Source organism: Rhinopithecus roxellana, chromosome 6 (assembly GCF_007565055.1).
Source record: "Rhinopithecus roxellana isolate Shanxi Qingling chromosome 6, ASM756505v1, whole genome shotgun sequence".
Classification (NCBI taxonomy): Eukaryota; Metazoa; Chordata; class Mammalia; order Primates; family Cercopithecidae; genus Rhinopithecus; species Rhinopithecus roxellana.
The window spans coordinates 153,669,258-153,682,607 of record NC_044554.1 but is presented as its reverse complement, the minus strand read 5'-3'; the positions used below and the strand labels follow the sequence as shown (position 1 = coordinate 153,682,607).

At 40.0% G+C, this 13,350-nt stretch overlaps 1 protein-coding gene across 1 annotated transcript in view; it reads left to right on the top strand.

Annotated features, from left to right (window-relative positions):
- BMPER (BMP binding endothelial regulator) overlaps window positions 1-13,350 on the top strand; it is a 252,570-nt gene that overhangs the window by 166,787 nt on the left and 72,433 nt on the right. Inside the window, exon 12 of the mRNA XM_010357797.2 lies at window positions 8,940-9,269. Within this exon, the coding sequence (XP_010356099.1) occupies window positions 8,940-9,269 (330 nt within the window). The remainder of the gene's footprint in view (window positions 1-8,939; window positions 9,270-13,350) is intronic.

Below are 13,350 nucleotides of genomic sequence, written 5' to 3'. Positions count from 1 at the left end.
CCCTCTTCTCTGACTTCCCGTATGCTTCTTTAGTGCAAGTATCTGTTGTTTCACTTTTTGCTTTTTCATCTTGTAAACCCACAGCTCCACTTTCATGGTGCCCTTTCTGTACTTTCTCACTCTGGTTTCAGATTTGTTTAAGCTTTGAGGTCCTTAACATATCACTTCTTAACAAGATGCTAATGTGGTAGATCTCAGCTTCTTGGAGAACACATTCTTCTTTCAAAGTATTGCATTTGAATTTTGTTAATAGTTTCTACCTTTGATTCCCCCAATTACTTGAGCTGGGAGTTGGATGGAGGGGCTAATGGCTGTTTCCAATCCCTATTTGCTGACTGAATTCTGGCGCCCCCATGTCCCAGCTGCACAAGATTTGAAACTTAATGTTATTTCTCATACTTTTGGCATTTCTCCCCCATGTTCCTAATCAATCATCAGGTTTGCTTGATTGTCTCTTTGTGATGTTTTTTGAATAAATACTTTCCTTGCCATTCCCATGGCAGCTGGACACTCATCCTATTGCTTGTATGTAATCTCCATCTCTCTTCTCCTTCACCCCTTTTTGCACACCCCTGTCAGAACCCAGACTTGGCTTTCATGGAGACCTATGCCAGCTTCCTTCACTGGTCTCTTGCAGTTTCCCAGAATTTGTTTTATAAAACACTAGTGCTGAGAGATAATAATGAGTAATATTTTCAAAACAAGGTTCTGTGATAAAATACACTCAGGAAATGCTGGGTCAAGTAAACTTAAATGTGTTTCCTTACTGCAGAATTCTCAGAGCCCTTAATATGCTGATGTGCATGGTGAAGGAGGCTGATGGAGTATAGAGCGCCTCCAAAACTAATTTGAGCGGCAGAGCTTTTTTTTTTTTTTTATTTTTATTTCTACTTATTTTGGCAGGGCAACAGGCAGGATTGATGTTTCACAGGAAACATATCAAGAAATGCTGGTTCTTTGGAATACATTTAAACTTCTCAGGCTGGCAATGGATCTCAGGCCAATTTATTTAGACAACTTGGGTGTGTTGTATCTCCCAAAGCAGCTCTGCACTCCGGTCTGATTGGCCTCCTGCTCTTCTTGTGTAAGCTGCCCTCTTATCTATGTCCATGACTTTATTTACATTCTTCTTTCGCACTAGAAGGCTTACTTCATTCTAGCCCCAAATTTGTATTTTATGTTTTTTATAGACTACCTCAATTTAACTTGTCTTTTCAACAAATCTATACTTTCTAAGTTTGTTACAGTCTTTCTCAACCCCATTTTAGCCAGCGGTAGAGAACTATTTGCTAGATTTGCTTAACATTTATAATAAGGAAACGAATAATGACTACTCTGAGTATCTCTTATGATCTTGGCAGCTTTGCAGTGCTGTCTTTATAATCACCCTGCAAGGTAATTATTCTTAGAGTCATGTTATAGGCAAACAAATTGAGGTTATGTAGGTAGTTTGTGCATGATTTTATAAGTCTTAAGTGACAAAATCAGGATTCAAACACAGGACACTTAAAAGCAATAATATGCTCAATGTCTGCCAAACTCCAAGGAGGCTTTAAAGCTGGAAGCCGGATTAACTTGGAGATGTGAAACCCATCTCTTTAGGTCAGATATACTGTTCTCTCAATTGATAAATAAAAACTTCTGGTTTGAATAGAGAAGAAGATGTTTTAAGGTCGGATCTTGGGTAGTGAGAGTGGCAAAAATACATCTTCTGTGTGAACTGTATATTAACATTCAGTGAGCTTTCGGCATTCCAGAAGGTGCTCTGGAGGACCTGAATAAAAAGTTGATACAGACCCTGAGCTCAGAAACATTTAATGTAGTTGTGGAGATGAAATAAAAACACATTATATAAGGGAATCATATATTATCTTTTATAATTAACTTATAGATAGGTGTTCTTATTCTAAACTTCCCAGACTCGTAGGACAGCATTGATCATTCTTTTGGCAGAGTCTTTATGAACCTCTACATTTGAGAGGATATGAGTATCTACACATTTCTTCAGATTCTCAAAGAGCTCTGTGACCCCAGCTAGTTAACAAGTTTGCAGGATGCTGTGGGGAAAGGAATGGCCTTGAAGCCACAGTGTCTTGGGTTGGATTCCACCTTTACAAGTATTGGCTGAGAAACCACGGGCAATAAGGCAACTTCTTCAAACTCATTGCTAAAAAATTAGGGTATTAGGGTATGAATATACAATGTGCACAGACATAGTGAGGATGAAAGGTGATAGTGAGGATGAAAGGGGATACTGAAAATATGTAAAGCATCTGATATGGTACTTGGCATACACTAGTTATTTTATACTAGCCACATTTAATGTTCCTACGTGTACTAGTTACCTATGGCTACAGATGACAAATTACCACTCACTGGCTTAACACAGCACAAATATATTGTTTTATAGTTCTGGAGGTCAGAAGTCTGAAAAGGGTCTCAGTGGGCTAAAATCAAGGTGTCAGCAGGGCTGTGTTTCTTCTGAATGCCCTAGGGGAGAGAATCCGTGTTTTGGTTTGTTTGTTTTTCTCTTTTCCAGTTTCTGAAGGTTGCCCACATTCCTTCGCTCCTGACCCCTTCCTCTAGCTTCAGACTTGCCAACAGCAGGTTGAGTCCCTTTCACACTATAAGGCCCATGCACCTTCCTTCCTCTTTCACTAAGGGCCCTTGTGAATACATTCACCCCTTTCAGAAGTGCCCATATTGAGGTCAGCTGATTAGCAACCTTGATTCCATTTGCAAACTTAATTCCCTCTTGCCATGTAAATAACATAGTCACAGGTTCTGGGCATTAGGAGATGGACATGTTTGGGGGTCCATTATTCTGCCTACCACTCTTGATCATATTAGGCATTAGAGGTAAGTTGTTTTCCCATGTTGTTCTGATTCTGATTTAGCTTTTTGATTTTGACAATTTTTGGTAGGGTAGGTTATCTCTATTCAAATGGAGAAATTGGACTGCCATGAATTTGAATTTCTCAGCTAGCTTTCTTGTCACCAGACATAGTTTCCCCATAATGTTCCTGACTTTTCAGAATTTTTTTCCTAATAGTCTCTTTATTCCGAAAGCATTAATTAATTATTCAGTTAATCGATTAGGCACAATTATTTTGGTTACCTGCTGTATGTGTCATTACATTGAACTATTTTAGTAAGTTCAGTGTGGGCAATTTTTTTTCACCAAAATATGTTCTCAAATTAATTAACTAACTCATTCATTCAACAGGTATTTATTGATACATGATATGTGTTACAGCAGTAATATTTTTCGAGTAATGAAAAAATGAATCCATGCATTACATATATACCATTATACGTTGCTTAATGGTAGGAATGTGTTCTGAGAAGTGCATCATTAGGCAATTCTGCCATTATTTGAGCATCATAGAGTGCACTTACACAAACCCTGGGCTAAATGGCACACCCTATTGCTACTAGGCTACAAACGTGTACAGTACAAATACTGTAGGCAATGATAACACAATGGCAAGTATTTTTGTATCTAAATACATCTAAACATAGAAAAGTTACAGTAAAAATACAGTATTATAATCTTATGGGACCACTGTCACTCATGTGGTTTGTTGTTGATGGAAACGTCGTTACGAGGCACGTGTCTACCTATAGACCTTCTGTATACATGGCAGTGTGTCAGGCACTGAGGGGTACACATAAAACTTACAGGGAGTTTAAGGTCTGGCTTAGAAGTTAAGAATATGCTAAGGAAGAAAATGATTTATCATAAGCAGGCTATGACTTTGGTACACCCTAGTTTTGATCCCTAAAAGGAAAAACATAGTGTGACTACAAGATAGAGTATTTGAAATTAAGACTGTCCCAGAACATCTGGGCTATATGGTGAGTTTTGCTTTTGGAATTTAGAGGAAACAGACGACTTTGGCTGAGGCACCAGGGGCGTTGCTTTGGGAAGCTGGCATCAGGCTGGGAGCTGAAGGATGCGTGTGCTGTGAACTGTGAGGGAGTGCTGGGCAGGCACGGGCCACTGCAGGGCCCAGGTGAAGGGGCCAGCACTGGGCTCCATGATCGAGGCCTGGACGGTAGCCCTGGCTATGGGTTTGGATGTGTTTTAGATGAGATCTTGTAGTTAGGGGCTGCTTCCTTTGTTTGCTCTTTTGTTTCAAGTTGGTGAGCTCATGGAATTATGGAAAATACGTGAAAGCAAATTCATAACATTTAACAATGTACCTACACAATATTTCTTGAAATCAATTTTTTGTGTACAGATCAGTTACAATTTCTGGTGGATTATAGATTGGTGGAAAGTGACCTACTTCTCTCTTTTCCACCCCCACACCTATACGTGTTAGATTATTTCCCATTTAAGAGGTCAAGGAAGGCACCCAGGTGCCATGTGGTGGATCATGTGCTGACCCTTAGGTCCCTTTTGGGCCAACAGCCATCAGTGACATTCTGTGCAAGGCGGGGGACTCCTGAATGGAGAAGTTCGGGTCCTTCTGGGTCGCACCACAGCCTCTTTCTATCAGAAGCCTCTGTCATTGTTCAGGCAGGGCCTAGACAAACAGCCTTTCCTGATTCTTCACCCAAGCTTGGCATCATCGTGACGCTTACCTGTCTGGGATTCCTGGAGCCCCTGCATGACATAGTCACCTCAGAGTCCCATGGGCCTGTTTCCCTGCAGTTTGGGCTGAAAAGGTTTAAAGCTATGTTTTTTTATTTGTTAGGCTTCCTCATGGTTAGAGCATTATTTTTGGAAATGCAGTGATCCATGTAGTAGCAAAGTATGATGAACTGGAGAGACTTTCCTCTTTGCTGAAGTAATGGATTGAAGATAGAAGTTCCATTCTGTGCTTTCAAAGTGAAAAAACATTTTAAAGACTGGAGAAATCTTATGACATGTTAAGTAAAAAATAGAAAATCAAATTTCATGTACAGAATTATCTTAACTATGTTCAAATAAATACATGCACAAAATTATAAACAGTGGCGCTTTCTTAGTGGCAGAAACACGAATGGTATTTTTTTCCCCGTCCTTATGCTTTTATGTTTTTGTTTTGTTGTGTTTGGAGGGGAGTAGGGTTAGAGTTTACTCAGTTTCTCTTATTTTTTTTTTGTAATGTGTGATTGTATAATTTTCCCTTAATTTTCTTTAACAGATGTTTTGAAAATAATCACTGCTCTCAGAAGAAAGGCATTTCATTAGAATAAGTATATCCATGACATAAATAAATGTACCTGATGTGGTTAGGAGAAAAGTGTTGGCAGTATAATTTCAGAGGCAGTGTGACTCTCTTATTTCTCATAGTGATCTTATTAAGGTATGGAACATCAAAGTGGTATGTCTTTAATCCAGCATTTTAAAAACTTTTAAAGCAAATATTCTTTTTCTAAAAGTATACATAGTCATTGCAAACAATGAAATGTAAGTATAAATAATACTGCAAATACACATAAACAAGAAAGAGGAAAAGAAATGCCACACATAATTCTATTACCTTAGAGAAAAAACACACACTCTTATTGTCTGGTTTTGTACACTTCTGATCTTTTTTCCCCCCTTTACCTGTGCATTTGTATCCATATGTTGAAAACAACTCAAAACAAAAATGAGATCTAATGATTTGACCTACAGGACTATGAAAAAATGTGCCACCAGTGATAAACTGGCATCTTTCTCTCCATCCTCTGACTTATGCATATTCAAACAAGGTTAGTTTCAGGATGGTCTGTTTCTGTAGCCTCCCTCCCTCTGCCTATCACACCAAGCTTTCCAAAAGAGTGTGACTGGACATCTGGACGTGTTGGACTGAAGCTAATTTCACTGGGTCCACTGGAAAAAAATTATATGAGGATGCTGTGTTCATTTCTGTCCTCTAAGTGTTCTCAAGCCTTTTCCTTTTGCAGCCAGGCAGATTCTTGTAACACTGAGAATTCTCACTTGCAGACACTCTCTGGTGCACGTGTTCACTGCGCCTGCAGGATCTGGCACAGGGACCTGGAGGTGCCAGGAAGAAGGACCAAGGTTTCAAAATTATTTTAGCTCATGATACAAATGTCCCCAAATGCAACACATAATTTTCAGGCATCTTCACAGTCATGATATTTTGTTGGCCTCTTCGATATTGCTGTCACACAGAAAAATCATCCTGATTTCCAAACCCTTCCCTTCCATAAGTTAGGGCCTCTTGAAAAATATCTTTCCTGACAGCCCTGTTCACACATGATTTCCCTTGCCCAGAGTCTCCCTGGACATTCTTCCTTGCTTCCCGCCCAGCTATGAGCAAGCTCAGGCTTCCCCAGGGTCACTTGAGGCAGTAGATCTTCTGTTGCTTCTATGAAGACTTGCTTTGTCATGTAATTGGCCTTATCTACAAGTACCCACAGTTTGACTCTTAAAAGCAAAACAAAAAATAACAACAAATCAAAAACAGAAAACCGTAAGAAAGAAAATAGTGTCGCTCATGGTTCTTCCACCAAGGAATAACCACTGTTTTCAATTTTGGGGTGTGTATGTTTTGGCGGGGGTTGTGCATATTTATTTTAACATAGTTAAGATTATCCTGTACATAGAATTTTATTTTTGATTTTTCATTTTGCATGTCATAAGCATTTCCTCAGTCATGAAGATTATTCACACACTTTTTCAGTGACTAGATCATAGTTCATTTTGTGAATTATACTGCAAAGTGCTTAGCTGTTTGTTTAATTTTGGGAGACAGTCTAAATACCAATTTTCTGATGATGCATCCATGATCAGCAGACATGTAGAAGAGTTTTAGGGTATGTGATGAGCTTTCTGCAACTGTTGGCTATTAGTGCTTTGGTTAATGATAATTTTAGTGTAATTGTTGTCCCTGGTACAAGGAGAAGATTGCCACAGGAGAGTGTGGGCAGCAGGTGTGGGCATTCCCTGTGTCTGCTCCCCACTGAGAGAGGACTTCCTCAGGAGTGTAATTTCAAAACCTTAGGAGGTACCTTGGCCTTTCCAAGCTGAGGTCCGTCTGCAGCATGCTCAAAAGCTCAAAAGCGTTGGATTGTCTGGGCACTCTTGCTGAGAAGGTGGAGTTAAGGACCTGGAGAAGTCCTTCTCGTCGACTGAGTGCATCTGGGCATCAGGTTACTATATAGTCCTTTTGTGGCATATGTTGGTATTACTTCCGAACTGTCGTTCTCCTGGTGCCACTTAGGGTCCCAAAGAACTGCCTGGTTCTCCCTCAACCAAAAAGCGACATCTTCGTGGCCAGGGAGAGATTCCATTTCATGGGCAGGGAGAGAGAATGTCGGGGGGAAATGTGGGATAGGATGACTTTGGAAGTAATCACATGGAGAAAGGACTGATAAATGCACTCTGAAGAGGTTAAATAGCTGGGAACTAGTTGAGAAGGTACAGAATTAGGAAGGTGGGGAGAGGGTAAAATGTGAAGCAACACACCAAGTAAAGCAGGAGTCAGAAGGAAAAGCGACCAAGAAAGGAATAAGAAAGGAGCAGAAGGGGAGGGTAAATTCTAGTATTACTGCTGCGCTTTCAAAATGTGTCTCTTCCACCTACTTCTTCCACCCTCCACCCCGAGGAGTGCCTTTTATATATTCTTTAAAATATTTGTTCATTGAAATTCTCATAAATGCCAAAACTTTTCCTTTTATGGTCTCTATTAAATATTGACAAGGAAAACTAATTTAAAACAAAAAATTAATTTATTAAGTTCCAAATGTATGTGCTTTGTATGGAGTCATATGAAGTTGACATATAAAATGACATAATATATCATAACATAAAGCAACATTACTCTCCAAACACTTTAGAAATTAAAAGCAAATGTTTCCATTGGATCCCTTTGGTCCTATCAGATCAGCTGGCACATCCTTCCTCTGTCTTGACTCAATTCTTCCCTTAGATATTCTGAGAAATTACTTATATGACGTTCTCATATTCTTGACCTGGTATTTTTATTCTGGCTATTATTCTTGATCTGGCTATTATTCTAGTGTTGACTGGAAATTGTGCTTTTTATTATAGTTTTTTTATTATTTGGGCTAATATCTCTAAATGGATTCCTCATTTCCTGGTTGCTTCATGCCTTTTTGAAAACAGATAAAATATATTTACATGCAGAACAAACCAATGCCAAGATTTGTTTAAAAAATATTTAATTTTCTATAAAAATCTTTGGACTGCCCCAAAGTATAAAACTTCACTTTGATCTCATAAGTATTTGAATTAATGATATTTCAGAATGATGACTCTATTGGGATTTCTTAACTGTGCTAAATCATATTTTGTAACTTATTTTTCATCCAGTTTTAGATCATGGTCCTTAGATCAAAACATAGGAATTTTTGGAAAACATATAAAGACTATCCGTAAATATTATTAGTAATTTGTTTCCTGACACTATTAAACTTGTATCTGTTTGGCAGTTCTGTTGATTTGTCCTACGGAAATACATGGGTGTTGAATATCAGTTTTCCTTAAGAGCATGAGAAACATTTAGCACATCGTGTTTCTAATTTTTTTGAATTAGTTAAATGGAAATCATGCTAATGTCTTGGTGTATTGTCACTGATGTTGCTGCCATTTGTTTATTTATATATTTACTTTGCTCTTGTATGTGTGGGTTGTGAAGTAAGGCAGTTCTTAGTTATCTTAGTTCAGTTTCTTCATCCCTAGCGTTAAGACTATGGAAGCATATCTATGCTACAAAATAGGCATGCTTCGAAAATTCAGAGGTTTTAAAATAACTTTCAAGTATGAAAGAACCAGAAGTATTCTGAGTATTCTGTGAGGTTTGGCACAAACCTTTAAAAACGACGACTTTTTTTTTTTTTTTTTTAAATAAAAAAATTGATTTCCCTTAGTGCATCTCTGCTAAGTCCCCCTCTTACCCAGCAGGTGCCCCTGATTTCTCTGTAAATCCTTGGCTTGGTTTGTGACCCGGCTTTTGTCTCTCACTCCTCCGCAGAGCCCGGCGTTTGCACGGTGTTTGGAGATCCCCACTACAACACTTTTGACGGTCGGACATTTAACTTTCAGGGGACATGTCAGTACGTTTTGACAAAAGACTGCTCCTCCCCTGCCTCGCCCTTCCAGGTGCTGGTGAAGAACGACGCTCGCCGGACGCGCTCCTTCTCATGGACCAAGTCGGTGGAGCTGGTGCTGGGCGAGAGCAGGGTCAGCCTGCAGCAGCACCTTACCGTGCGCTGGAACGGCTCGCGCATCGCGCTCCCCTGCCGCGCGCCGCACTTCCACATCGACCTGGATGGCTACCTCTTGAAAGTGACCACCAAAGCAGGTGGGGCGTCTGTGGCCTCCCTCTTGGTCTAGTCTCCGCCTCACTTACCCGTTCAGCAGCATTGCTCCGTTAGAGTACTCAGGAGATGTGGTTCCTCCTCCGAGGGAAAACCCAAGGCAGAGCCAGGTTCCAACTGCGGGACTTGCCTCATCCCCACTCACAGGGAAGGCACATCCTGAAGATGCCACAAACAGCTGGAGATATTTGCACCATATGGAGGCTTGCAATTGGATGCCAGTCCCACCAGTCTTGCAGTCTTCCCACATCCAGAACCTTTCCATTCTCTGTCTAAAAAGAGCAGTTGTACTCGCTACATAACCCCTCTCTCGAGTTTTGTTGCTCTTTTAGGCCATCAATGCCTAGCTTGGAATTGTCAGTGTCTCCCAGCTCAGCCAGCTATGTGCAGTGTCACATCTGGGAGAAATAGTGTTTCTGTGTTACCATCTGCCCAAGACTTTGCAGCGGAGTCCTCAAAAGTAAACAGCTTAATATCAGTGATGTTCAAAAGAAACATAAGTGTCCACAGCAGAAGGGCTTGTTCTTGGCAAACTCTGGTATGCAGGAGTAGCCATAACCCACGTGGCTATTCTGTGCCACCGAGGCCCCTTCTTTCTCAGCAGCCCATGGTGCTGTAGGCTCACTGGTCTCTGCCTTGCCACTCCAAGAGCAAATATATTCCGCTTTGGGCCAAACTAATTTTGACTGCCAGTGGTCCACCAGGCTCAAACTCTTGTCTGTTATTTGCTACCTAAGAAAAGCATTTTAGAAGCAGAACTCAGTTCTTGAATATCAGCCCCAGAGCATAAATTCAGCTCATTTTCACATTTTGTATATCACCTATGGTTCCTTCCATGGTACCTTTGGTTAATTTGTATCTTTTGTCAGTTGGACTTTGCACTGCCTTTCCGTTGGCATACTCTTTTTTTAAAAACCACGGGCCGGGCGCGGTGGCTCAAGCCTGTAATCCCAGCACTTTGGGAGGCCGAGACGGGCGGATCACGAGGTCAGGATATAGAGACCATCCTGGCTAACACGGTGAAACTCCGTCTCTACTAAAAATACAAACAATTAGCCCGGCGAGGTGGCGGCGCCTGTAGTCCCAGCTACTCCGGAGGCTGAGGCAGGAGAATTGGGTAAACCCGGGAGGCGGAGCTTGCAGTGAGCTGAGATCCAGCCACGGCACTCCAGCCCGGGCGATAGAGCGAGACTCCATCTCAAAAAAAAAAAAAAAAAAAAAAAAAAAAAAAAAAAAAAAGCATGATACTTTTAAGGAAATAAGTGTATTTCTTGCTGTTTGCATTGGTAAGAATGTAACAAGTGTGAAAGTATCAGTTGGGTTCCCGTTTCTTTAGATAATGAAACATTTGACAAAGCAGGCACTTTTCAGAGGCTGTAGAGACTGTTTCTACCATACCTTCAGAACCCTGGTAATTACTTCAGTTCAAGCCAAAATGTATTTTGATAAGTTGTTTTGAGCTTATGGAATGCCAGCTTAGCTAGACAAAGGCAGGAAACCAAGAAACAGCCCAGGGAGCTTTTAGTTCGAGTATAACATGTTTTCAGTGACAGACTGTTAAGTATTAATATACTGGAACATTTTATAAAGGGGGAAAAGATTCCTATTCTTTATTTCACAGTTGTGAGAGATCTACTCATTCAAGTTTAGAGGAATTAGTTCTGCTCAGAAAATTCACACACCTGCTCTTATATCCAAAAGACATGGCACTCTGTAAATGTAGGCCCCAGGTCATTCCTTTCAAGGAGGCAAAGTTTATTGGCTCTCTGTAAAGTGTACATAAGATGACCCGTTATTACACAGCACTAATTAAAAGCACCTTGACAATTTGCAAGCTAGCTGAACACAATAGATTCTACTGATATGGAAATTATTAGTCAACCACAGCCTAGTTCTCAAAGAAATCTTGAGTACTTGAAGATTACTAACAGCCTAAGAGGTTCGATAGTGTTCCATTCGCAGCTGACAGAACCTTATGGAATAAATGTACTCTTTACAAAGATTCCATGTTATAAAAATGAGCAAAAGGATGAGGCTAAGAGAATAATAATAGATCATAAATGCCGTAATTAGATTAGTGAATTTAACAGTTCTGTGCCTTGAACTCAGTTTTACAATTTATTTTTTTCCATCTCTCTTTCCAAGATGCAAGTAATTTTCATGGCACTCAATACCCAGCTGAACAATTTCCTGTAGCACACGAATCACATAAGCCCTCTGCTTCCTAGAGAGGAATTCTATTCCCGTGGGCATTGAACTTGTTTTTCTCTTATTCTTTGAATGAAACAATTCTGTTTCCAGACAGTAGTGTTTTCCACCCTGGTCTTTCCATCTCAGTTTGAACTACTCTTTAGGGATATTTTCTTTTTATCACCTATTGATTATCTATTTAAAATATCACAGAATTTGCTTTGAGTGTTCTTTCAGAGATTTAAAAAAAAATGTATAAGCTCATGTGACCAAAGGGCACTTTCTCCAAAATAGCAAGTTTCTTCAAAAAATCAAGCCTGCAGCTGGAAAATGGGAGATGGGAGGAATGACTATTTGACCCCGCAGTTTATGTACTCTGTGCTTACGAGGGGATCATCTGGCAGGGTAGCACAGGTGGCTGTGCAGTTTGGGTGGAATTAGGCTGTAGTTGCTTAACTAATATAAAAAGCGGGATAGAACTAAGGCTTAGTAGCTTGAGAGAGCATTACCCACTTCCACCACACACTCCCACCTCAACTCTTGACACTTAGCAAATAATTTAAAAATATTTCCTTTCTACCATCTGTTCACTTCATCAACTTTACCTGAAAGAATTATATCACATCTACCTGAAAGCATTAACACATGGAGAACATGGCTTTTTACTTTATTTTTGGTAGAGCTTTACACTTGGTGAACCCAGAGAATACATCCTACCTTTCCCCTTTCTTTGGTGTAAAACTTGAATAGAAAAACTATCAATTTGTAAACCTCACTATGGTATAGCTACAAATTTTGCACCTCCTCTCTCCTTTTTGCACCTTCTCTCTCCTTTCAGTGGACAACAGCAAAAGCAACAATAACAACCAGAAAACAAACAACACAAAACAACGATATCCACAATATTAAACAAAAACTGCAAAAAACCCAACGAGTGGTCTGGAGCCAGGTCACACGTTTGAAGGGGAAAGAACAAGTTGGTAAAGCATTCACTGGTAAGAAGGGAAAATTGGAAGGCTCTTCCTTCAGTGGAAGGAATGTGGCTGCTGCTCGCATCCCCAGATGAGACATATGCTTCAGCTTTAGCCTTCTGACCCTGCCAGTTATTTCTACCCAATTTCCCATGCAGAGAATGGAGAAACTCATCCCAGCTGCAGGAAGGACTATCCCCAGCCTCTCAAACCCTTCCACGTTGTTTTCATCTCATAAGATGCCTATTTAAAATATTATTTGGAAGAACAATTCCCTCAATTACAACTTATTAGTTTTTTTTTTTTTTTTGTCTTTCACTACTGTAATCTACTTTGTATGGATTTTGCTCATGTAGAGGGTAAAAATATACATGCAAACACATATGTAAATGATATAGCCAGACAAAGGCGTCTGTAGTAGAATAAGTCATCCCTTCACAATAAGAAGCCTAGCATTGGTCTGTGAAAAATCTTCTTAATGTAACAATGACATGGAGAAAGAGGAAGACAGGAGAGTGAATTACAAATTATTCTCTTACTTTGGGGATTGTGTTTTATGAATGAGATGTCATGAGTTTTGAGAAGGGTTTACTGGAAACACGGCAGATCTGCATCTTTCAAAGTGTATGGACCACCAGTCCACTGCAAAGAAAGAACACAGTCATTCACCGTGAGTTGAATTCCCATGAACTCAGTTGCCCAAAGTCTCAAACTTAGTATATCATTGTCAGTAGTAAAGACGTTGGAAATCCCTGGTGCGTACATTCTCAACCGTTTGTGGTGCTTAGAAGAACAGTATTTGCCTGCTGTCTAGGAAAGAGATTTGTAGTTTGGAAAATTTTGCAACATGGAAAATCTTCAGAATTGTGCTGTGAAAGTTAGGCTTTGTATGGAATTGATTTTC